Source organism: Gossypium arboreum, chromosome 1 (genome assembly GCF_025698485.1).
Source record: "Gossypium arboreum isolate Shixiya-1 chromosome 1, ASM2569848v2, whole genome shotgun sequence".
NCBI lineage: Eukaryota > Viridiplantae > Streptophyta > Magnoliopsida > Malvales > Malvaceae > Gossypium > Gossypium arboreum.
In genome coordinates this window covers 75643971-75670234 of record NC_069070.1, presented here as the reverse complement: position 1 = coordinate 75670234, position 26264 = coordinate 75643971, and the positions used below count along the sequence as shown (strand labels likewise).

At 30.3% G+C, this 26264-nt stretch overlaps 2 protein-coding genes and 1 long non-coding RNA gene across 4 annotated transcripts; all 3 read left to right on the top strand.

The window, feature by feature from the left end:
• Positions 1-301: 301 nt before the first annotated feature.
• LOC108466450 (uncharacterized) lies at positions 302-4064 on the top strand. Its single transcript, XR_001868634.2, has 7 exons — positions 302-719; positions 1279-1531; positions 2377-2507; positions 2730-2801; positions 2897-3001; positions 3209-3275; positions 3800-4064. It is a non-coding gene; the product is annotated as an uncharacterized LOC108466450 (long non-coding RNA).
• Positions 4065-6110: 2046 nt separating this feature from the next.
• LOC108463174 (40S ribosomal protein S28) lies at positions 6111-6895 on the top strand. 2 transcript variants are annotated; one of them, XM_053029043.1, is made up of 2 exons: positions 6111-6258; positions 6513-6895. In XM_053029043.1, exon 2 carries the CDS (start codon positions 6514-6516, stop codon positions 6709-6711), a length of 198 nt encoding a protein of 65 aa, XP_052885003.1. In that variant the 5' UTR covers positions 6111-6258; position 6513; the 3' UTR covers positions 6712-6895. The 2 variants fall into 2 exon arrangements, with proteins under 2 accessions (XP_052885003.1, XP_017618611.1); XM_017763122.2 differs by having other exon boundaries at positions 6130-6268.
• A 14503-nt stretch (positions 6896-21398) lies between these two features.
• Positions 21399-23430, top strand: LOC108461634 (40S ribosomal protein S5). The gene is made up of 5 exons (XM_017761538.2): positions 21399-21610; positions 21697-21797; positions 22489-22760; positions 22846-23049; positions 23144-23430. The coding sequence occupies exons 2-5, from the start codon at positions 21699-21701 to the stop codon at positions 23196-23198; spliced, it is 630 nt and encodes a 209-aa protein (XP_017617027.1). The 5' UTR covers positions 21399-21610; positions 21697-21698; the 3' UTR covers positions 23199-23430.
• Positions 23431-26264: the final 2834 nt, after the last annotated feature.

Here is a 26264-nt window from a genome sequence, read left to right as displayed (position 1 = left end):
TATAAAATATATAGACTAAATGATATTAAAAATTAAAGTATATGCAAAAAAAATTGAAATTTAAATATATTAGAGAGACCAAATTAAAATTTAACCATTTTAGTAAATAATAATAATAATAATAATAATAATAATAATAATAATAAAAGAAAAAAAAAAGAAAGAAAAAATTATTGGGCTGCATACTTAGTGGCGTTTTTTAAAAACGCCGCAAAAAATATAAATTACCATCGTTTTCATAATAAACGCCACAAACATCTCTTAATAGATTGAAAACGACGTCGTTTTTTAGAGCCCTAAATTCTCTTTACTTTCCCCCAATTCAGATTACCCCCGAACGTTTGGTTCCCCAAACTTTGAATCTCCAAATCCCCTAAAATTTCCCTGAATTGGATATCCTCAAATCGATTTCTCAGAATCCCCAAATCAAAATACCTTTGATTTTCGCCGAAGTCCTTTTGATTTGCTCTGCTAAAAATATCAGTAGTTTTCCTATAACCCTTAACCTCATCTATTTCCCAAATTTTTTTTCTGTGAATCTTCTTTGTATCTTGCATTCACCGGCAGTCTCCAGGAAGCTATTGTCGTCAGATCAGCTAAAAACTATAGCCTGAAGTTCAAACATTAAAAATTTGCAGACGACAATCTGCAATGGTCCCAAATGAATAAGCCTGCCTGCCTGCCTGCAGATGGTGCACCCTCAACACTTGTATTTAACGGTACGTAATCTCAGTCTTCTTACTGCTCTATTTAGGGTTGGAGATTCCATTTCATCACAGGCGTAGAGAGATTAGAAGGAAAAAAAGGGGTAAGAGAAACTATTTTGTAGAGAATAGGGTTTGGGTTTCAAAGTGTGTATTCTAAAGATATTTACATGCTGTAGGAATATGGAGAACGAACGTATATATTTATATATACCCTGAAATCCTAAAATATTATTGTATGGTTGTAGTATTAGAAAGGCATTATTTGAAGTCTCAGGTTTGAATTCTATGAATGAATTTTCTCTCGATTTATTCAGGTGGTGAGTTTTTTTTTATACAAGTTCACACGATGATGTTTGAGAAAAACTTTAATCACAGTTTGTACAAATCAAAATAGATATATTATGGTTATTAGTTTAGTTGTTCATTCATTGTTGAGCACATTTTACCTTCATTTGTTTTTTTATTGTGTTTTAGTTGTAGAAATTAAAATATTTAAAAAAAATTTACTTATTCGTCAATTTGCATTTGAGATAACCTTGATTCTAAAACCATGGTTTTGAATATTTTTCAGCTTATTAAGAGAGTAAGATGGCATCCTCTTTCATAGCCATGTCATAAGTTGGCTCATTCGTGGCACCTAATGGTCTGGTCATGGATAAGAAGCTTTCATCATCTTCCAATAGATTGTCATCTTTAGCTTCCATTTATTCTTTTTCATTTCTTAGTAGACGAAATGTTGTTCTTAGAAGATCTCGTCTGCCCAAGATTTCTGCAGCAAAAGAGCTACATTTCAATAAGATGGGTCAGCCATAAAGAAATTACAAGTGTGTCTTTGTTTCAAATGCTAATCAAAGTTTGTTCATTTATCTTCATATAATTATGTTTGCGGTGCATGAGAGAACTTTAAAGTTAGATATTTCCATGCTATTTGTGTTTAATTGCTAAGAGCTATTGTAATCTAGTTACTTGGTTTACATTTGTTTAAATGCAAAAAAAGGAAGGCATTAAGAACTCCTGAACAGAAGTCTAAAGAGACTTACATGGTTCCGGCAACCCTAGTGCTGATGTGCATTTTTTTGTCATCATATAGCTCTTTGATCCTATTCTTCAGCTCTTTGATCCTTCTCCCCATCTTCCCTCTATTTCCACTTGCTGCAGGTACCACCTATATATAATTAGAATATTGGTGCGCTCTGTTTCATGTTCATTGCTTTATAATTATTTGCGTAATTCAATTCTACCATTTCATTAAACGTTTAAGGTACATAGATGTTGGATACTACAAGATCCTGCCTATGGCTATTGCTACTTGTTTTGGGACTGCTGTTGTTCATAACAAATGAGGCTTATATGATTGACATGAATTATTTTTGGCGTGTATTTCTCTTTCTTTTTTCTTTTTTTAGTTGTTCAATAAATTAATTAACACGAATTTTTATATGATTTAGATATTAGGTTATAGTCACCACATGCAAATTTTTATTTTTAATTTAATAATGTTCCTTAATTCAAAACATTCACCATTTAAGAAAACAAATACATAGTTTTTTTAAATATATGTGTATATTATTTTATATTAGTCAAACATCATGATCAAGCAATAAAATGTTGCTTTCAATTTTTTCATTATTAAATAAAATGTTTAACTTTATTTCTTTTTTATTATTAGGAAACTGAAATAATGAATAGATTGAGCATATTCATTATTGAGAATGATGTTGCACTGCTGATATGGTGGCTACTTCAGCAATAAATTGACTCTTTTCTTGGTGAGATGCTACTGATAATGTACCCTACAAGGTAATCTAATTTAGCAATGATGAAATATATGTCATCCTCTCAAAAGTGTTTCAATCAATATGATTATTGCATCCTAAAATGTAAAACATAACTTATTTTATATTATTTCTATCCAATTTTGATGTGATGTTCTATGTAGTTTATCCATATGGAATTTGTTTTAAGAAATTTTATATTATTTCTATCCAATTTTTGATGTGATGTTCTTTTGAAAATATAAAGGTTGGAGCTCAAACTGAAACAGAGCTTAAAGAAAAGAAATTAAGAGTAGAAGATGCTCTTAATGCAACTAAGGTAATATATGAATCTTGAAGCTTGTCTTGATGATTGTTTTGTAATTATTGTCCTTCAATACCATATAAAACTGCATGTTTTGGGCTATTTATTAGGCAGTAGTTGAGGAAGGTATTGTTGTCGGTGGTGGATGTACTTTGCTGAGACTTGCTTCTAAGGTAGATGCTATCAAGGATTCACTTGATAATGATGAAGAAAAGGTAAATCGTTTTGATAACTTAAAAAAATCTTAAACTTCAGAATTTTTTTTTGAAATATTTGGCTGTAGATAAAGTTCGTAAACCATAAATATATTGATTTACTATAGAATTCACAATAGAATCTTTTCCTTTCAATTTTTTTGTGCCTTAACTCATAACTCATAACTCACAATAGAATTCTTATTTTTTGTATTTATCCTTTACCAGCAAAGGCAGTAGAAGATATGGTGTTATTGAATGTGATCCACTAGTTCGAAAAGGACTTGAGAAAACTGTAAGTAGTCTTTAATAGATGGCACTTAACAAGCATTCCATTCATAAACAGTAACCCCCTTGAATAAATTTCTCTACTTGAAAGCATATGGATAAACTAATATCCCTTGTGCAAGCAGGCTAAGCACATGGTCATTCCTTATATGCAGCATTTAATTTCTTGCTTGAAGTTGATTAAACCATGCTGTAAATGCAAAACATTTATATGCTGTTCACATGCTAAATTAACCATTAGTGAGCTTAAAATTGATCTATTCGAATGTGTTAAATTCATTGTTCAATGTGATGTTATTTATGCTAATGTATTGAGTATATTAAGTTGTGCAATTTGATGTTATATGTGGCGTTAATGTTGACTTGTTAATTGCATATTTTATTATTAATCTGATTTAAGGTTCTGAATTTAGAAAAACTTTATCTTAAGATAAGTTATCTACTTTCATAATAACTGGAATCTGATTTTGTTATTTTGGTTGGTTCTTACCTTCATATGCCATTCATTAACTTTTGTTTCTTTTTTCTCAGGTTTGAGTTTTTGTTGGATACATGGTCCAGGATTAGCTGAATTTATGTATAGTGACGATTTGTTTGAGCTAACTACTGATCTTAAAGTATGCATTCTATTGTTATTTTGTTCTATTTGTATTTTGTTAGATTTCTGGTGTAGTTTGATAAGTGGGGTATTTTGTTTTATTGTTATTGATAAACTTTTTGTTTGGTGGGATATATATCTATATCATAGATATTATTCTTCTTCTCAATATTTTGATAATGAATTTTAATTTTTTTATATTTTTCATGAATTTTATAATATTTTATAATATATATTTTTTAAATTTTATGATTTTTAGCGGCGTTTCCTATAGTGGCATTTTTTGCAGCGCTTGCAAAAACGCCGCAAATAGTTTTAGTGATGCTTGCTTAAAAAAACGCCGCTAAAAGTCAGTTTTACTGTAGTGTCACCTCTTTCTAAATCTAATTTCTACCATTTTCTACATTTTCACCACAAATATTGATTCCCTTACAAAACAGTCCATACCTCAAATTCTAATTTTCTTAATATTATCTAAATTAAGACTAATATCTAATTATGATCCATGAATAACAAGTTATAAAACTAACTCTTCGTTATTGAAAACCTCTCGATTTAACTTTTTGGAACGACTTGAATTACCAATTCCGAGACAAAATCAATTTTTTTTTACATTGAAAAAATTTCAAGCAATTACAGGAATATTAAAACTCATTTTAATACACTCCCTAATCTGACTAAAGATGTCACAATATGGCAAGGCAACGTTGTGACATAAGTGCATAATGACCAATTTAGTTTAAAATTTGATCAGATGTTGCAACGCCATATGGTTCACATTGTGATGTTGCATAATTTTTGCTCAAATGGCACTACACTTTGCATCACATGTTACGATGTGGTGGCTCTCAACATCACGACGTTGATCAATATCTTCATCATATTTATCTATTATTTAAAAATATATAAATATTTATGAGATGACTTTATGTATTTATATTATCACATAAAATTAACACGTATTGCACAAGTAAAAATTAGTGATTTATATTTAATAATTGACAAAATCTCAATTTGTATTAAAAAAAGTTATATATCAGTAGTAGATTAAATTTTAAATAGTTATACTTTTATGTTTATAATATTTTTTTAATACAATGTTTAAAACTATTTAAAGTCTTTCTCAATCGTTAAAATAAGAGAAATAATGTGTTTCAGCACGGTTGAACCCACTTTCTCTTACACTAGCTATAATGCTTATACTAATTGAGCTAACACTCAATTGACGATTTATAATATTTTTAAATAGGAGTGTTTGATGTTTAAATATAAAGATATTAATTGACGCTTTTAGGAAACCACTTTAAGCTACCCCATTATTAAGTAAAATAGAATAAAATTATTTTTCTCATCTTCTCAATAATTAATTTTAATTATACTTAAATAACTTTTAAAAAATTATAAGTCCTTAAATACTTATTTTTTATTTATTGATGAGGTCATTTAATATGGATTATTGACTTGTGTACTAAACTTATAAATTGGCGATACATCAAATATTATCCTTTAAAAGTATTTAGAATTAATTTCTTTTTGTTGAGTATCATTTAAAATTTTAATTCACTTAATACCATAAATTTAAAATTAAATTTTATTAAATAATATAAAAATTAAATTTATTATAATTATTTATAATTGTATTAATATAAATGTATATAATTTACTTAACTAGAGGATATTAAAACTTACTGTTTAATATATATTTTATTATAAAATAAAATAAATAAAATATCGCTAGGAATATTTTCAATCAATGCTTTTAGTTGTTACCTATATTATTAATTAAATCTTTGAGTAAGTTGTGTGATTAGTTAATCGAGTACTACTAATTTAGTTAGAAAATTATTAATATATCTTTTTATTAGTTGACTATTATTAGTTTGATTTTTTTATATTTTCATATTTTTATATAATTTTTAAATAAAAACTAAAATTAACATGGAATTGAACATATGCTTAATACATTTATAAACGAATTATTTATCATTAAGTCAATAAATATTATTTATTATATATTATTTTTACACATACCTTTATAATATTTTATAAGGTGTAAAATCATAAAAACATTTAAATACAAGCTAAGAATTAAAAATATAAATAATTTAAAACTAAAAATTATGCTGATCAGACGGTCTCAACACTCCAAATCAAGGATCTACTAATTAATAACCATGCGTCTCACCTACACCCACGGATAAATCCCAAAAGCCCTAAATCGAATCAGGAAATGACCAAAACACCCAGATTAGAAAACTCAAATCCCTTGGGCATAATCGTCAATCAAAAAGATTTGTTTATATAACAACAACCCATCTAGGGTTTGCTTACGCACGCCCTCTTCAAAACTCACAAGAGAAGCAGCCGCTCCTCCTTCTATCTCCTAAACAAGGTTCAGCCATGTATTCTCTTCTTCTCTCGCAGTTTCTGTTGTCGTTTTTAGTTATATTTAGCTTTAGATTTGTTTCCGTTGAGTTAGTTTTAGGAATATGTTAGCCAATTATACGTGGAACCGTTCTTTTCAAGCTGTTTTCTAGGATATTTTTGTTGTTCTTTGCGAAATGGGTTTTCAAATTTATGGTCAGTAATCTTTGTCTAAAGGTTAAAGATCTAAGATTCGACTTGTTTTTGTTGTTGTTGTTGCAGAATGGATTCGCAAATTAAGTTTGCTGTGGTGGTGAAAATAATGGGAAGGACCGGTTCAAGAGGTCAAGTGACGCAAGTGAGAGTGAAGTTCTTGGATGATCAGAACCGGTTCATTATGAGGAACGTGAAGGGACCGGTTCGTGAGGGAGATATCCTCACATTGCTGGAGTCTGAGAGAGAAGCTAGGAGGCTTCGTTGAAGGGTTATTTTTATACTTTTTGGGGTTTATGCTTGTTTTGAATTGTCTACCGTATTTCTTTTGAATTACGTTTAGTAGGTATTCGTATATCGAGACTTGCGATTTGGGAGAATGGTTGTTTCTTAAACCTGGATTTTATGATGATTATGTTGAAATGAACTGAATTGGTTTTGAGTTTTGGTTATATTTTTGCCTCCCGTTTTGAGAAAAATGTTGGGATTAGATTTGTTTGTTTGAATGATCACTTGTTATGATTATGTAAGTTGTATTTGTATTAATTTAGCCTCTTATATATTTTATATTTATGGAAGATGAGAGAAATGAAATTGAGGCCCTTAACCCTTCCCTACTATGACACATTAAGCTAATGCCCTTTTTGTTCTCATATGCTTTTTTACATTAACCCTTCAATTTTGACTTCTTTTACAATTTAGTCCATAAATCAAACTTCTCAAATACTGGATTTTGAAACCAATTTGACTTCTCGAAATGAAAATTTTTGTGGCGTTGCATTATCTCCGTTGATGGAAATTTTGGCGCTTCAAAACCTATTTATATACCTGTACATAAAACCCAAGTCCGTTGCATTTTACATTTTGGTTGTTCTAATATGTTTAAATTTAATATTTAATATTTAATTTATATATTTTAATTTTAATATAATTTGGTCTTTATTTTTAAAATGTTATTTATTAGTCTAAATAGTTAATGTAGTTAACTTTTTATTAAAACATTGTGTTATATATAATTTGAATAGCTTAAGGGTTTTAAGAATTAACGCTTGGCTTTTCATTTCTTGTAGGGCTGCATCGTTTTTCTTATGCTAAGATAATGGTGAAATTTCAATTTTGGCCCCTAGGCTATACCGAAACTTGAGATGTAATGTATATATTTTAATAATTCGATCTCTCTACTTTTATTATAACATAAGTTAGTTTAAATAATTAATATTATTAATTATTTCAATTTAAATGTTAATGTCAATTTTATTAATAATGCTATTTCAACAAAAAAAATCATCATGACAATCTCGAATGAGTGTGTTAAGAAAAATCTTTATCAATATTTCATCAATATTTTTATTCTTACATATGAATATATATTAATTTCAAAATGTGATACCATAAAATTTAATAAAATAATTTTAGTGGTTGTATTAACTAGACTTGAATTTTAAATATGAAAAGTCGAAGGCTATATTTTGAAAATAGAAAGAAGGATTAAATTCTAAATGTATGAAGTGTATAGGGATTTAAAGCATATTTTAACTTTTAACTTTTTACTTTATAATTTAACATAAACAATAATCACCAAACACCAAATGTAGGGCTAGTTTAGCATTATTTTAAAAAAATTTGAGTATTTAGCATTGTTGTCAAAAAGTATTTTTGAGAAATAAAATATTCATTTTAGAATGGTATTATAAAGTAATAAATATGCATTCAAATAATATTCAAATTAATTAATATTATGATATTTTAGCAAGAACATAAAAAATAATTTATTATAACTTATGGTTAATATTTTAATATATGAAATATTAATTTTAAATATTTTTAAGTAATTAACCTTAATTATTTATAAAATTTAATTAGAATATATCAACTATATTTTAAATATTTAAATATAATCATTAAATATTTGTAATTAGATATTAACACAGTTGTATTATTTTAATTTTTAAATTTTTAATTAATGATTTTAATACATTTGTATTATTTTATTTTAAAATGTAATTTGAATATAAAACCCATATTATATACTAACATAATATAGAAAACATAAACCTAAATTAAAATATTCATGCATTTGGATTAAAGTTTCAAAAAAGGTAATATTTATATACCAAATACATCATCAAAATTTTGCATTAGCATTTACAATTTAAATGAATTCATTAAACTAGAAGCTATAGCATCTCTTGTTAATTACATTTCAAAACCACTCGAGTTGTTTGATTCACCACCATTGTTATCATCACTTTCTCCATCATGCACATCATCTTCCTATGTAGGGAATTTGTTCATTTGGTGAAAGAATAGCGGCAATATGAGTACCATCAATTGCACCTATGCAATCTTGAACAAATAATCATATTAGTTTCATGCATATTTTTAATCGATCAAAAATATTAAAATATAATAATATAATATTAAGTTTTAATCTTAAAATACGGCATATATTTAGAATCATTCCGTATTTTTTGGGGTATTGACCATCCTTGAAACTAACTCAAGCACAATTGCAAAGTATTGACTTATTGTCCTTTAAAATCTTTCTCGACATTGGAAAACTTTTGCATCGGTGCCCAAGATATACAAAAAAAAATTCCCAACATTTCACAAGAAAATATGTGTCTTGAAGTTTGCAAGTTATATCTTATCTCCAAAACTCTCAACAAACTTGTGAATACAATTTTAGACATCCTAAAATTAATCATACAACATGATTCATGATCGTCAAGGATCTCTCGAATCCATGCTTCACATGACTGTTTTGAATCCATGTATGGTTACTTCAATATATATTTCTCATAATATAACTGCATAGAAGAAGCAATAATAAATAATCAGTTAAAACATTCTATGCATTGTAAAATCTCTTTCTTTTCCTTTCATTTTCCCTTTCATCATCACTTTCATCACCGCTGAAATTGTTAATTTTACTCATCACCTGTGAACAAATTTTATATCCAAAACCAAATATAAATAACTATTGATAAAACTAGATTACACATAAATAAGTAAAACATAAATTCAATATTCAAAAACCAAACATAAATAACTATTAATAAAATTAATTTAGCATTGTTGTTTAGCCACATAGTAGATATCTCTATACGCTAGACTAAAAAATTTTCAACTATCCTCCATTTCCGTCTTAACCTACACTGTGAATCACTAAATTCCAATTTCTGCAGGAAGCATAAATGAATTATGAGCAATTCCAATTCTGTGAAGAGCCCAAACAACTCACCAAAGTTATAACATAACCAAAAAAAAAAAAATAACCTGAAGGTAAAAAGGCAAAACCCATTGATTAAATAAGAAATGAGGGTTCTACTAAAAGTGTTAAGGCAAAAACCATGGATTGATCCTTAAGTTAGGGTCTAGGTCGTTTCCTGTTAGTTCAGCCCTGAAACTGGTTTTTGATGAGGAGCTAAAACTTACTTTGTAGGATCTTTCTTTTCAATCCAGGCTTAGTGCTAAGAACTTCCACTTGGTGTAGCAATGATTATAAGATACTCGGACTCGGTGTTTGTGTTAGACAAGGGTATATTTAATTTTTTTTCTCTAAAATTTTTAGGCGTCGAATTTGATTTCTTCAAACGTAGACAAACTGATAAATGATGAGCATGAGAATTAGTGAAAAACATTTCTTTTAAAACTTAACTGGAAGGAGCAGCAAATCCTGACTGTTAAGCCTTCTTAACGTGAGAAACAAATTACAAGAAGAAGTATTTGAGACTAAAAAACACACACTTGGATCAAGAATTGTGTCTGAGATGCATGTATTATAGCCATTAATCATATGTTGCTCCATCATGCTTGCATCAGTTTAGTTCCAGCCTTCACCAAATAGTACCATCTTTCTTAAGCTAAAATTTCTGACACTATCAATATATTATTAGCCTTTTGATTGTTCAAAACAAGGGGATACCACAACTATGTCTACGACAGTAAATTTGTAAGTTGTGTTCTGGTTCTAATAGCATTAAGGAAATAGCAAGTTGAATGGAATGAATCTCCCCAAAGCATAGTTTCACATAAAATTTTCTCAAATTTAGGTGCTAATGTTGGATAGGGTAAGGGGATACCACAACTATGTCTACGACAGTAAATTTGTAAGTTGTGTTCTGGTTCTAATAGCATTAAGGAAATAGCAAGTTGAATGGAATGAATCTCCCCAAAGCATAGTTTCACATAAAATTTTCTCAAATTTAGGTGCTAATGTTGGATAGGGTATGTTAGTTTTTCTTTCTTTCTTTTTGAAGGGTTCTTAAAGAATCATATTCCAGTATTCATATCCAATATACATCCGACATGAATGTCAAACACAGAGATATATATGTCTAATGACAGTAGCCTAATATGTTTTTCATTATGTTTCTAACTTCTTTGCAGCATTGCTGCAAGCCGACAACTTCATATTCAGCAATACTGATGTTTTCTTTTTTACACTAAGGATCTAACTTAAAAAAGCATTTAATATAAGTATCTAACTTAAAAGAGCATTTGACTCCTGAGCTTTTATATCTACAAGTCTACGAGGGAGAAAAGACTAGCATAAGTAACTGTGATGATCAAACAATTTTAAAAAGCTATAAAAGCTCTCAAATCATTTCAACTAAACTAAGATCTTATTATGTGGTGTATGCAGTTTGAGAATCTAGAATTAACAAATTTAAAATCCTATGCATTTTGTCAGAGATATAAGCAACCAAAACAACTTATTTCTAAAAAGTAAACTTGGTATACAAAAAGAAATTAGTTTGTGCACATCAATTCTAGTCATTTTGATCATTGTTTGCCAGTGTGTGAAGCGAAAAAAAGAGAGCAAGAAACAATTAAAACTAAGCATAATTAAAGATGGGTTTACAGCCAAATCGATGATGAAACATGAAAATAAGGAAAAAATGGGTGTAGAAGAGAGAAGCTCACCGGTGGAAGGAAATGGGGAACCAAAAATAGCTTTAACATCCCAAAATTTAGCTAAATAAAAATGTAGGAATGTATCAAAAATAAGGAATTGGCCTAATGATTAGTTATTAAAGATGGAAACATGAACCTTAGTTGAAGGTCTCAAGTTCAAGTTTCATCTCTTGCAAAATTCTCTTGATTTTTTAATATGTTGCCATCTAAGGCTTAACATCCCAAAATTTAGCTTAATAAAAATGTAGAAATATATCAAAAATAAGGAATTTTTCTAATGGTTAGTTATTAATGGTGGAAGCATGAAAGTTAGATGGGGTCCAAGTTTAAGTTCCATCTCTTGCAAAATTCCCTTATTTTTTTTAATATGTTGCCATCCAATGCTTAACATCCCAAAATTTAGCTTAATAAAAATGTAGAAATATATCAAAAATAAGTAATTTGTCTAATGGTTAGTTATTAAATGTGGAAGCATGAAATTTAGTTAAGGGTCCCAAGTTCAAGTTCCATCTTTTGTAGAATAAATTAAGTTTTGCAAAATTCCCTTGTTTATTTAATGTGTTGCCGTCCAATCCTAGTAAACCTAATTATAAATACAACTTTTACTCAAAATAAATTAGCCTCTAACTCTATTTTCTCCTACTTTAGCCGTCCCTAACCTCCTCTCACTCTCTTATCCTTTTTCTTTTTTTTCTCCTTCTCCCACCGTTGTTGCCGTCATACCTATCGCCACCATTCACTCTTGATTTTTCTTTCTTTTATCTTCAAGATTAGGCATCATCTTCATCCCTACTTTGCTGCCATTTTTCTTCAATTAGAACAGCCCTAAAACTGAAATATTAAATCTCCAAGATCAACTCCAACCTTGCCAAGAAGGTGCCATTATCGTCTATCTCCATTAACTTGTGTAAGATCTATTTTTCTTTTAATTTCTTGAGTAATCTTGCAATTTAAAAACCTAAATTTCCAGATATGGAATTTGGGGAATTTTTAATGTATTTAAAGGTTTTTTCCATCTTTTAATTAGATCTCAAATTGTTTTAAAATTCAACCCTAATTTTAACCACAATGGGTGGTGGCGCGTGCGCAAATATGTAGAAAAGGGAGTTGTTTTGTTTCTTGAATCTTGCCCATTTAATTTCAACCTTAATTTGAGTGCTTGAACCCTTCTAATCAGCCTTTAAACCTATGTCAATTAGGGAAAAATATTCTTGATCGATTGGCCAATCGGAACTCACAAATTGGGAAGTGTAAATGCAATTAAGTGTAAACTAGTTTGTTGTTTCGGAATAGTTGCTTGGTAAAGGTTATGGACTGATTAGATAAAGGAATTTAATCATTATTATCTATTGGGTTTCTAGTATATTATTAAATTAGGTGCTGACTCGAATGTCCTAAATTAACTGTAAAGCCGAAGAACAATCACACATACAATTCACATCAAAACAGTGTAAGAAATTTAACTAGTTTGAATTCGTAAAATAGTTATAATTTCAACGATTGGTTTGAACCCATAAGTGTGTACTTGGGGGCTGGTTTGAAGGTAAATTGATTGAATTTATACTAAATTTTGGTTTAGGTTCGTGTAAGAATTTATTAAGGAAAATTGGAAAATTTGCTAGTCTGCTACGAGAAAGCGAGAAATAAGATGTAGGTCCTAAACTCGTAAATTTGTTTGATAATGATAAATGTCATGGTATATTTGATAAATTAGCTTGTTGATTAGATTGACTTAATAGCCAAAATATTAGTTTTGTGAGTGGCCAAGTTAGGTACGTTTCGAGCCTTAAAAGATTGATGTGTTGGTAAAATTTCTAATTTGACAGTATGAATGTGTGATTGAGATTTTTATTCATAATTGTATTAAGTGATATGAGAACATTTGATTGAATGGTATTGTAATATCCTGATTTTGGGCCTAGTCGGAATAGTAGTTTCGTGACCACAAAATCTGAGATAGAAATAATTATTTTATGATTATTTTAAGGTCTATGATATGATTGCATGATTGTGTGAAAATTTCGTGAAGAAATTTTATGCATAAAGTGCTTAAATTGAAATTAGGGACTAAATCGAATAAATTGCAAAACTTGCATTCTAGAAGTTTCTAGTATGAAATTGTTTTGGAATATTAATGAGGAGGTCTTAAATAGCAATTTGACCAATTTTGAGTTCATCGACAAAATTAGGACATGGAAGGAATTTTTGGAAAGTTTAGTAGTAAGGGCATTTTGGTCATTTAGGGGTAAAATGAATTAAAATATAAAATTAAAAGCCAATTTTGCTCATCTTCAACCCCATGGCCGAATATAGCAAGGAGAAACCATGGCTAGGGTTTTTCAAGCTTCCAAGCTCGATTGTAAGTCCGTTCTAGCCTCGTTTTTAATGATTTTTACGTTTTTGGACTCCCGGTTGCTCGATTTAGCTTATGCTAGCAATAATTTAACCTAGGGTTTATATTTGGAAAAATACCCATAGGTGAAATTTGTGTATTTTGGTGTTTTATGATAGAATATGAGGTTTTAAATTATGTTAGACAACTTGTGCTACTCGGTTTTAAGTGAAAACGAGCAAAAGGGCTTAATCAAGAAAAATACCTAATAGTCATAAGTACATGTTAGAGTGAGAATTTGATGTTGCCATAGAAGGAAAAATTATCAGCATGTCATAAAACATAAGAAAATAGGCTGAAGTTTAATTTACGAGCTTTGGGGCAAAAGTGTAAATATGCAAAAGTTTAGGGGCAAAATTGTAATTTTTCCAAAATATGATTTTGGGTCAATTTGAATAACGTGAGTCCTAATTAGACTATATTTTAAATGATAGAGCAAGGAAAACTGAAATTGGGCTAAAATGGGGAAAATACCAAGTTGTGGACTAAATGGTAAAAGTAGCCATTTTCGCATACGAGGTAAGTTCATGTGTAAATGTAGTAACATAATTGTTGTTTTAAGGAATTTAATGTTGTTTATATGATATGATGCTTATTATTATCATGAAACGTTATGTTTTGTGGTTATTGTTGAATAATATGTAATTATGTGAATTACTTGATGAGTATGAACTATCACCGAGTATCGGTTCCGATATTCCGTGGAAGATGGCAAAGATGTGAGATCGAGGAAAAAAATCCCGTTTGAACCTTAGGAATAGATTAGGATACAAGTGACATGTCACTAGGATGGTTGAGCATCCGAACTCGTTGAGTTGAGTCCGAGTTCACTTATGGATGCGAATGTCGAACTCGTTCAGTTGAGTCCGAGTTCGAGAGATGTAACTAGGCATCCGAGCTCGTTGAGTTGAGTCCGAGTTCACTTATGGATGCGAACGCCCGAGCTCGTTGAGTTGAGTCCAAGTTCACTTATGGGCGGGTTACATGGTAGCTTGGCTACATATGTGGCACTTATGTGCAAACTTTCCATGTATCCGAATTATATTTCGATGTGTTCAACGGGTAAAGTTCTACTCAAATGGAGGAATACTCAAGAGGAAAGGGACGTATTGGTAAGTGTTGTGAAATGGATACTTTGAACAGGTATGTACTTAACCCTCGGGTTGAAAACTCGATATAACAACAATATGGTAAGATGATAAATGAAAATGTGGTATGAATGTCTCGGTGATGATTATGCAAATGATGTTTTATGTTTGCTTATATAGTTATGTTACTTGCTATTTGCATGTGAGCTTACTAAGCATTTATGCTTACTCCCTCCTTTTCATTCCTTGTAGTTTTGACAAGCCAGCTCGGAAATCGGGAACGGTCGGAGGCTCGCTCACACTATCCGATACCATCTTGGCATAATGGCTTGTATATTTTGAGTATGGCATGTATAGCATTATAATCATTTTGTATATATGGTCTTATGATATGGTTATTGAGTGGTATGGAAATGCTTGGTAATGATTAGCCATTGGAATGGCTAATCATGATCATATTTGGTGTTATGTATGCTAAATTGCTAGCTAATCCATGGAAACCATGAAATAGGTAAAATTTACCATAAAATAGATTTAGACAGCAGCAGTGACGTGAGTTTGAAAAATCACTAAAAATAGTAAAGATACAATTAGATGATGAATAATATATGGAATTGAAGAATTATGAGTCTATTTTCATATGGATGGAATAAAACAGGTATATGAGTTATATTTTATGAGATGTTTAAATTTTTGTGAAACAGGGCCAGAGCGATTTCTAGATCCCCTGTTCTGACTTTGTAAATTCACCATAAATTTTAAAAAGATAATTAGAAGTCATGCTTTATATGTACAGATTCCTTATTGAGTATAGTTTTATTAGAGACAAACTTCATAGTCATTGAAGCTCTGTAGATGGAGATATCTGATTCGTAATACACAGAGGTCAGAGTAGTCGAACCCTAAAACAGGGGAGACTTTAACTAATAAACTGTACTAATTGGCCCAACCAAAAATTCTAGAAAAAAATTAGTAGATAGATATATGAGTCTAGTTTCAGGAAAAATTTACGAAATTGGATTTTGAGTTTTGTAACTCGAGATATGATTTTTAAAGCGACTGTGATGCAGTTAGCCAGCTTGTCTGGAAATTTTAAAATGAATTGTATGAGCTGTTTAAGTAATGAATTAAGTCTATTAACACCTCGTGTTCGACTCCGACAATGGTCTCGGGTACGGGGCGTTACAGGTATGACTTATTGAGATATTAGGTTTATGCATGATTTAAATGTATTAAATATTTGCTATGATGTATATTCATGAGGTTGCTATTTATGCACAATGAAATTTGTAAAGTATGTGAAATTGAATTATATTGATGGATACCATCTTAATGGTAATTTGAAAGTTGGAACACTGTTTCCTTTTACTGAAAGTATATGATTATTGAGGACATGTTGAACGTGTCAAATAAATATGAAAAGTATTGAAATATGAAGATGTATGAGTTTGTGTGACATATTGCATATGCATTGGGTTGGGATATTTTGTAATTGATAGAGGAGTTCTGTGGAGTATCGGTGGCATATTACGTCTGAATATATTCGTAGTTAGTGCACTACATTTGGATTACTAAGGGGATTGGCAATTTTATCACATATTATATGTTTTTGGCAATTGTATCGCACTATTGAATATTCGACAGATTTTCTGCATTATTAATTATTGGTAGTTTTACCACATCGAGTTATGCTCGCAATTGTTGGAGTTTGGCAAATGGGTTCTGGGGAACTTGTGGTGTGTAGCGGATGGTATGGGTAGGATCTCACATGTGCATTTGTCACGATCATGTGCATTTAAATTGTTATTAATAATGTTTGAATGTGCTATGGGTATCTCTATGAAATTGCTTGAATGAAAGCTTAATGCATGTTTGTTCAGTCTCACACTGAGCTTGTTAAGCTCACCCCATTACCTTAACTTATCAAGTAATGAATGAACTTTAGGATCAGAATTAGCATGCGGACGTACAACGGACTTCAGACTCAATTTCGTCATATTATTTTACTTTAATTTTATTTTTGGTTTATTTTCTCATTATTTTTATTATTATTCAGTATTTGGATTGTAAGTTATTTAAAACTATGGTTTGGGACTATTTGTGTTTTAGGAATTACCATGCATGCATGACACTCATACTTGGATTAGTTTTACGAATCTTGTATATTAAAATTGGACTATGCATGACACATGGCTAAGTTAATAATTTGACTAGTAATGATATTTTTTCGCTACTAAGGAGGTATTCAAAATAATTTTTCAAAAGCAATGTCGACAATTAGGTTTAATAAAAATTTACCTAATTCGCTAATTTGACGAAAGTATAGTTGGACTAAGTAAAGGGATGTTTTCCAAAGTTAATAATAGAAAGCACAATTTTATAAAAGAGAGTACTTGAAGGTTTTAAATTGTCGTCTGAGTAGGGTCGACACTAAAGTATCCAATGTGGCCTTCACGATTCGGTTGTAACATCTAGGTCGGATTTGAGAGGTTACAGGTAGAAGGAAATGGGGAACCAAAAATAGCTTAACCTAAAATAGGGAAAAACGAAAAAATTAAATGAGTTAAAATGAGAAGATGTGATTAGGGGAGTAGAAAGAAAGAGAGTGAGTGAAAGTACCCTAAACCTTAAAGACCTTGAAAAAATAGAAGAATGGAAGTAACCCTTAACCCGTTTCTATCGCTGGATTAGGGTTACAGAACATTACCGTACAATAAAAAACATTTAACATCATAATATTTAAATAAATTGAACATATTATAATTCATTCAATCGCATGCATTTTGTCCCTAAATCGAGCCTTTGGGGCCTTAAAAATAGCTTTGAAGAAATTTGAGACTAATTTGAAACAACATGAAAAGTTTAAGAAAAATATGCAAAAATTGGAAAACAAAGGTCACATGGTCCTGTGACATCACCCCAAGCCGTGTAACTTTTGAACAAGGGACGCACGACTGTGTCCTAGCCCGTGTCCTCACTCGTGTAACTCACTAAGTAGCCCCACATGCCCGTGTGTCAGGTCGTGTGCTAGGTCATGTAACTCTCCGAGCTGTCACACACGCCCGTATGCTAGACCGTGTGCTAGGTCGTTTAACTCATTGACTTAAACTTTAAGAAATTCTCAGATGACACACGGCCTGTCGCTAGACCATGTGTCTCACACGGCCATGTGAACCCAAAATTTACCTAAAAGCAAACCATTTCATACCCAATTCATGCATAATCATCCAACCCATTTATGCATACTTTCAAGGGACTAAAACATCATTCAAATACACATAATCATGTCATTTCAAACAACCCATTCAAAGGCAACACAATTATACCAAAACCTTTCATACCAAAACAAGTCAACATTGCCTTATTTCAAGCACTATAACCTAGTTCAATTACCTACCAAAACATATCACAAATGACCATTATCAAGCCATTACAAACATACCAAAAGAACCTTATATACATGTACTTAGAAGTTACTAAAATGACATGATTTAGTAAGGGATTATAGTTCACCAACTCAAACATAACTTCAAGGCTTAAACTTACCAAAACTTACATTAATACATTCATTAAATATCATTATAAAAAAACCTATACATGTTATTATTAACCTTGGCCAAAATATTCAAAAACTACCGAAATATTTGCTGGATAGTGTGATAGGTCTCCAACAAGCTTCCAACCAAATCGAGCTTCCAATGATCAATAAAACAAAGGAAAATAACTATGTAAGCAACGAGTGCTTAGTAAGCTCGTATAATCTTAAAACATAACTTACCATGTCATTTATACAATTCAAAGATTAAACATAAATCATCACCAATGCCATAAGTTTAGTTTAAGCCTATACAACATCACCAACTCACAAGTTAGTATACTTGTCCATGATACAAATGAAATCAAATATAAGATATGTAAATTTCCATAGGTAAATCATTTAGCTCATAATTCCTGATCATAAATCATGATTCAGTCCATTTACATACTTACTATTTCATTTTATTTTCTTACCCGTTGAACCATCTAGAATTACATTGGATACTCAGGAAAGCTCACACATAGTGTGCCTTTACATATAATCGTAACCTTCCCTTTACATCAATACTCACACGAGCTGTAAAATGGGCTTGCTCACACGAGCTGTAGAATGGGCTTGCTCACACGAGCTGTAGGTCAGAATATAAGCTACACGATGCTGCTCACACGAGCTGTGGAGAATCCGAAACAAATGTAAGACCTCATTCATAGCACCCGAAACATGAAATCCCTAATGATATGTCATTTGTATCCTAAGAATTCTTAAGGTTCAACCAGGACTTGATATCCGTCAATTCATCATAACATGAATACATTCATATATTGATTCATTTATATTAAAACAAATAGTAAGTATTCAATTTAGCTAACATTAAAATGATTACAATTCATACGAACTTACCTCGATAGTTAAGGGCGTAGTAGCGATATCGAACTAATCCGAAGCTTTAGCTTTTCCTCAATTTAGGTTCGATTGTGGTTTACCTTAATCTAAATGGATAATTTCAATTAATCAAGTACTTCTAGAGTTCAATTTAATCCATAACTCATATTTATGCAAAATTCAAAATTTGCTCCTAACATTTTAACTTTTCACAATTTAGTCCTTAAGATCATAACTTAAAATCTAACCATTTTAACCTAAATTCAACTTAACCCATGTTGCAAGGGACCTTAAAGCAACTCATAGTTATAAAAAATTTACAATAAAACCTATAGATTTACACCTTTAATAATTTAATCCCTAATTCCAAAATTCATCAAAAATCATTTAACAAACTTGTTTATTTTTCAACAAAGATTAATAATCTATCAACTAACATCAAAACACATCTAAAAAATCCGTGGCAAGTCCCTCAACCTTTGACAGTTTTGCAAAATAACCCCCAGGCTAGCTAGATTAAGCTAAAATGAACTCAAAAACATAAAAATAATTAAAAACGGGGCTTGGATGCATACCATGCAAGAAGAAATCAAAACTGAAGCTCTCCCCCTCTTTAATGGTGAATTTCGGTCTAGAAAAAATGAAATGAGAAAGATGATAACTTTGTTCCATCTTTCTTTACTTAATTTTTCTTTTAATTATTCAATTATCATTTTAATCTTTAAAAACTATTAAAATTTCATTCAAACCCTGTCCATGCACATCCACTAACACCTTAAATGGTATATTTACCATTCAAGTCCATTAACTTTCATTTCCATAGCCATTTAGCCCTTTTAACTTATAGAACTCAACTTTTATATCTTTTACAATTTAGTCATTTTTACCTAATTAACCATTTAAACATCAAAATTTCCTAACGAAATTTTAATACGACCTTAATATAATCTCGTAGAGTTATAATAAATATTAAAATAATTATTCACTCATCAGATTTGTGGTCCTGTAACCACTGTTTTTGACACCACTGAAAACGAGCTGTTACAGGAAGGAAATAAAAGAGGAGAACCAGAGAGATTCTCTAGAAGAAAAATGAAGAGGAAATTGTCCCTATACCGTGAAAAATGGAGGATAAAAAAGTAATTAGCTAGCCAAAAGCACTTTTAGCTTAGAAAAAGCTAAAATTTTCAACTTTTTCAACGGAGGAAAATGACTTTTTTAAACATTAAAAAAGTCACTCAAATGGTGTTTGTTTAGTAGTGCTTTAAAGTCAAAAGTACTTTTTGAGTGAAAAGTGCTTTTTGGAAGCACAGCTAAACAAACCCGTAAACTACATAATAATACCAGTACGCTTTCATGACTAAACTCTAAAAATTTTGAACACGAGAATAATACTCTTATTATTGTTATTGTTATTATTATTATTATAAAGCCTAACCTAAATAAGTAGCCTAATAAAAAACTTCATGTATTAATATTGCTTTGTATATCCTCTTTCACCTTTAAATATTAATAAATCTATAATTAATTTGTCTTATTAATTGTTTTGATTAAAGGTGTTTATTGGCCGAGTTAGGTCGGATCTATATAGAGCATTTAGATTAAATTTTCAAGTCGAGGTTCAACTCAAAAAATGGACTCATTTTTTTGTCCAAGTCTAATCCAATTTAAGAAAGGTAATCTCGGACCCAATCCGTCCACCAATATTTAATTTATTTTGATAAGCTTTTTATTTAAAAATATTTTTTAGAAAATATAATCCCTAATTGCACTGAAAAACATTAAAATAAAATTTTTCTAACCCATTAAAAATAAATTAAAAATATTTATATTAAAAACACAAGTAAATATAATAAATATTATATTGTATTAAATATAGTTTTAAAATTTTATATTTTGGGTTGGGTTATTTAGTTGGGTAAGTTGTTTTTAGGTTTTGGGTAATAAATTTAATTGTTATTGAATTAGTGATTTAATATAAATATATAAATATTATTTAACATATATAATTAATATAATTTTTATTTTATAACATAATTAATATAAATAATGTAATTTTAAAAAAATGGTTTTATTTTACTCATAAAATCATTGAATTATATATTAAAAATGAGTTATTGGGGTAGTTGAAGAATAATTGGGCCGTTCTTTTTTCTCAAAACCCATCCACTAAAAGCCCCAAAATTTGATCCCTTACAATAAAACCCTAACTCGGGACGATGTTTCATATATAACAATTGTTAATTAGGGTTGTTTAATTTCCTCATCTCCGAGCTACCGCTACCAGTGAAAGCCGCACTATTCAGTCTTCGGTCGCCGCTCCCTCTTTCTATCTATTCAATCTGAGGTATTTCTTTTAGCTCTAATTTCTCTCCTAATACTAACTTTGATTCTCTCTTTCTTCAAAATTCATTGTTGTTTTTATTTTCGCAGGTATGGCAATGGCCGTGGCAGCCACCGAGACCAGCAAAGACCCGACCCAACCTAACTACGAAGTCAAGCTTTTCAATCGCTGGTCTTTTGAGGATGTCCAGGTATTTCTTTGCTTAGATCTGATTTTTCTTTCTTTTGCCTCCATGTTTCTTGGTTCTTGTATGAAATGTCTCATTTTATCTTTATACTGCTTCCTGCTAGCTTATCTGCTGAACTTCTTTTGGTCTTTTGGTAACTGGATTTAGTGAAGAGAATAGTTATCTTTTCATCACTGTATCCATCTCTTTGGATTTATTTTTTTAACTTGTCTATATATTTCTGGCATTATAATGATTTTTTTTTGGAATATCAATGCTTATTTTATTTAGCTACTATTTTAATCTCAATTCGAGCTTCCTTATTGTTTTTTTTGCTGTTTATGTTAATTCAAAGTTGTAGTTTATGTTCTCCTATGAATTTGTATTTATTCCTGTTCTTCTATTGTAATTTCTCTGAGCAATTGTTTGTCTCGTAGCTTAGTTTAACTTGATAAGTGATAAGCTGCGAAGTATTAGGTTGTCATTCTGAGTGTGAATATGAATTTGAGTTAATGAATTCTGGCTTATGAATTATAGATTTTGAGTTGGTGTTTATGGTTTTAAAATTAGGGCTTATAAATTGTGGTTAATGAATTGGGTTCAATGTCTACAACTATTGATTGGAAAGAATTTGGTTCCTCAATTTGCTGTTCCTTTTGATAATTGTAATTCTTGTTTGCAATGGTACTTGACCCCGAAGATTATTTGGTTTTAGGTTACTGATATCTCTTTGAGTGACTACATTGGTGTCCAAGCTTCGAAGCACGCAACCTATGTGCCGCACACTGCTGGAAGGTACTCAGTGAAGCGTTTCCGGAAAGCTCAATGCCCAATTGTTGAGAGGCTTACGAACTCACTGATGATGCATGGCCGAAACAATGGGAAGAAACTTATGGCAGTTAGGATTGTGAAGCATGCCATGGAAATTATTTATCTCCTGACTGATCAGAACCCAATTCAAGTCATTGTCGATGCTATAATCAACAGGTACCCTATATGACCTTAAGCTTTCATATTTTCTCTTTCAAATGCATCACCAGTTAAACTTGAAGTTAACCTATTGATTTAACAGTGGACCTCGTGAAGATGCTACTCGTATCGGTTCTGCGGGTGTTGTGAGGCGTCAGGCTGTTGATATTTCTCCTCTTCGTCGTGTGAATCAAGCCATCTATCTCTTGACCACCGGAGCACGTGAGTCTGCATTCAGAAACATTAAAACCATTGCTGAATGTTTAGCCGATGAGCTTATTAATGCTGCAAAAGGATCGTCGAACAGGTAAATAAAGGACTTTTATGCGTCTCCTTCATGGCTCTTTCGCTTATTTCTGGTGTCATTTCCATCATTGTTGATGGTATTATTGATTGTGCAGCTACGCGATCAAGAAGAAAGATGAAATCGAGAGGGTTGCCAAGGCCAACCGTTGAGGCATTAGACGAGATTATTACACCGTGGGCGGGGAGAATTTCAATTGTTTTAATCAGTACTTTATGGGCTATCTTTTATTTTTGGTGTCCTGGACATGCAATGAGTGTTGTGTTTGCTATCTAAGTTGACAAGTTAGCTTATGTTTAAATTGGAGTTTTTCAGTAGATATTATTAAAATGATAGAATTTTTGCTGATTGATTTGATGAAATGCATGTTTCATTGAATTAAAACATTCACTTTTAACTTGCTTGTGATTTATAATGCAGTAACAATTCATGTTTCCTTCACTGAACTTTTTTATTTTTATTTTTATTTTAGTTATTTAAATAAATTGAAGTTTCTCTTTTATTGACGTTTTGTTGTTTTTCTTAATTTCTGTCAAGGTTTTTTATTTTGAAAAAGTGTCAATTTTATTATTGATGCCTTTATAGGTCTCTAATATTTTTGCCGATGCCTATCAAATGATTTCTTTACTTTGATATAAAATATCATACGCATGAATTATTTATAAATTAGGAATAGAAAAATTCAACGTTATATAACTTGCTATGGAATTCAATGGAATAGGGTGAAGTTTCGATGTTAGCTTTTCTATTATGAATAAGTTGACTATTTTATTTTTAAAATTTTTATTTAGTAAATTTATTATTTTTATAGGGTAAATTATATTGATAATTATTTAGGTATCAATTTTTATCATATAATTATATAAAATAATAAAATGATTATTCAATTATTTTTTTATTATGTGGTTATTTATAAATTTTGTATAATAATTAATTTGGCCTTTAATGTGTATATATTATCTAATTTTATTTTTTGGCTTAAATATAAATTTAGTGTCTAAATCTGTCCTCTTCTCTATACTTCACAAGTGACAATATTAAACAATGGCACATGATAGTTGGTCGATCACGATGTAGGTATTATCGTGTGATATAATAAGAATTTTTTTAAGTATTATCATGTGATATAATAAGAATCTTTTTTTTTATAAAGGACACTAAATCATTCATGTTACTTGTTGAGATTGCTTTAAGATGACTCAATCGTGGTGCATAGAATGATAGATGCAAAGTTGATGGTTAGAAACTCAAAATCATTCTAGTTAAGTAATTTCCTAAGAAGTTATGCTTAGGAAGTTATGCTTAAGTTAAAAGGATGATCAAACATGAGGAGATATTAGTAAATGTGAATGTCAAAGGATTTAGGTTCATGGATTAATTGGATGAAAATTCATATTCTTACTAGTTGAACTAAGTGATTATCTCTACTTTATTACATAATGTAACTAGTTGAGCTAAGTGATCTAAACTTGCAAAGAATAGAAATTATCAACATCATTCAAAATTTGCATAAATAAAAGAATTAATCACATAATATCATTGTTGGAGTATGTCCAAAGACCAATCATGTAATAACATACTTGTTTTACCTTATTTATTAATATAAGGCATTGCCATTATTATTACAGTTTCTTTTTTTGGGTATATAAATAAACTGTTTTCTAATAATGTCCTGAGAATTATATGATTATTCGTAAAAGGTCCTTAGTCGAGTATTATTGTGGCTTGGACAACAATAATGCATTAAGACTAATGTGTAGTTTATTGATGACAAAGTGTTGTCATTGACATGGGATGTCAAAATCAATACATGAGTATCTGTGTTAAAGAACAACATATTGGACTGACCCGCTATGAGTATGTTCATTGGATTATTATGTAATAGTCACAACATTACTCATAGTGATTACTATGTATACGATCCTCAGACTTGAGATCATCATTATCCCAACATTATGAGTTGTATATTTTGATATAGTTAAACGTCCACTGCAACTGGTTGTTCTATAAAGGCTGATGTTGGATATACCACAATCCATGTAGTGGGATATGGTTGATCAATATAGGATTTGTCCCTCCTACATAATGGGAGCAATATTTTAGGCCACTTGATTGAGTGAGACTAGAAATGCATGGTCGTACTCGAATAAGTTGATATGAGATAGCATACTTATTTGTTTATTATAGTCTACTCAGGATATCAAGAAACATTAGATGGACTATGCAAGTGTGATTATTCCATGACTTGTATCCATTCTAGATATAAATGACAAGGATTTAATACATGAAGGGTTAATCACAGAGAGGTTATGTCGAATCATGACTTCTTGTAGCTTAGGTAGTAATGATGCATTACTAGATGTCACTCATTGTTTGTAATATTAGAATCGTTCTAGTATTACTGCTAACATTACAAGAACCTACAAGGTCACACCCTATGGTTGAAACGAACGAAATCCAAATATAGTTGGTATTGTTTTTTGGCTATCACATGAATTAAATTGATTATAGAATTAATTTAATTGGGCAGTTAAATATCAAACGAATTATATGTACAAGTATGTTGTACACATAATAAGAACATGGTTAAATTAATATGTATGAATTTGATTTGTATAAAATTTAACTAAACATAATTTATCGAAATCCTTATTATAGTTATTATAATTATAATTTACGATCGAATATTATTATAATTATTGTAATTAAAATTTTTGGTCAAATATTATTATAATTATGGTAATTATAATTATTATATTCGATTATTATTATAATCAATTTTGATTCATATTAAGAAATCAACTATTCTCGAATTAGGAAATATAGGGTTCTTAGTAAAAACCTTATATACCTGAAATATAGTGTTTGAGGTCTAGCAGCCGTCAATGAGTTTTTCTTTTTGAAAAAGTTTGAGAGAGTTCTTACCGTTTATTGTCGCACCGGGTGGATTACGTAGAGGCTGAAACTTTTCGTAGTAGCTTGGAATCGACATACAATTGCATAATCAGTTTCACAACAGTTATCTTTGGTTTTCCATACGATTAAAGGTAATTGTTCATACCCTTCTCACCCCGATTTGTTCCTCGTACATGGATCCCTGGATGTGATCACCAGATTTACATTTTTCACTGCGCCATGGGGTGTACCGGTGATACAACAATCATGTCATGTCAACCAATTATCATTTACACCATGCTTAAGCACCATGCATAAAACTA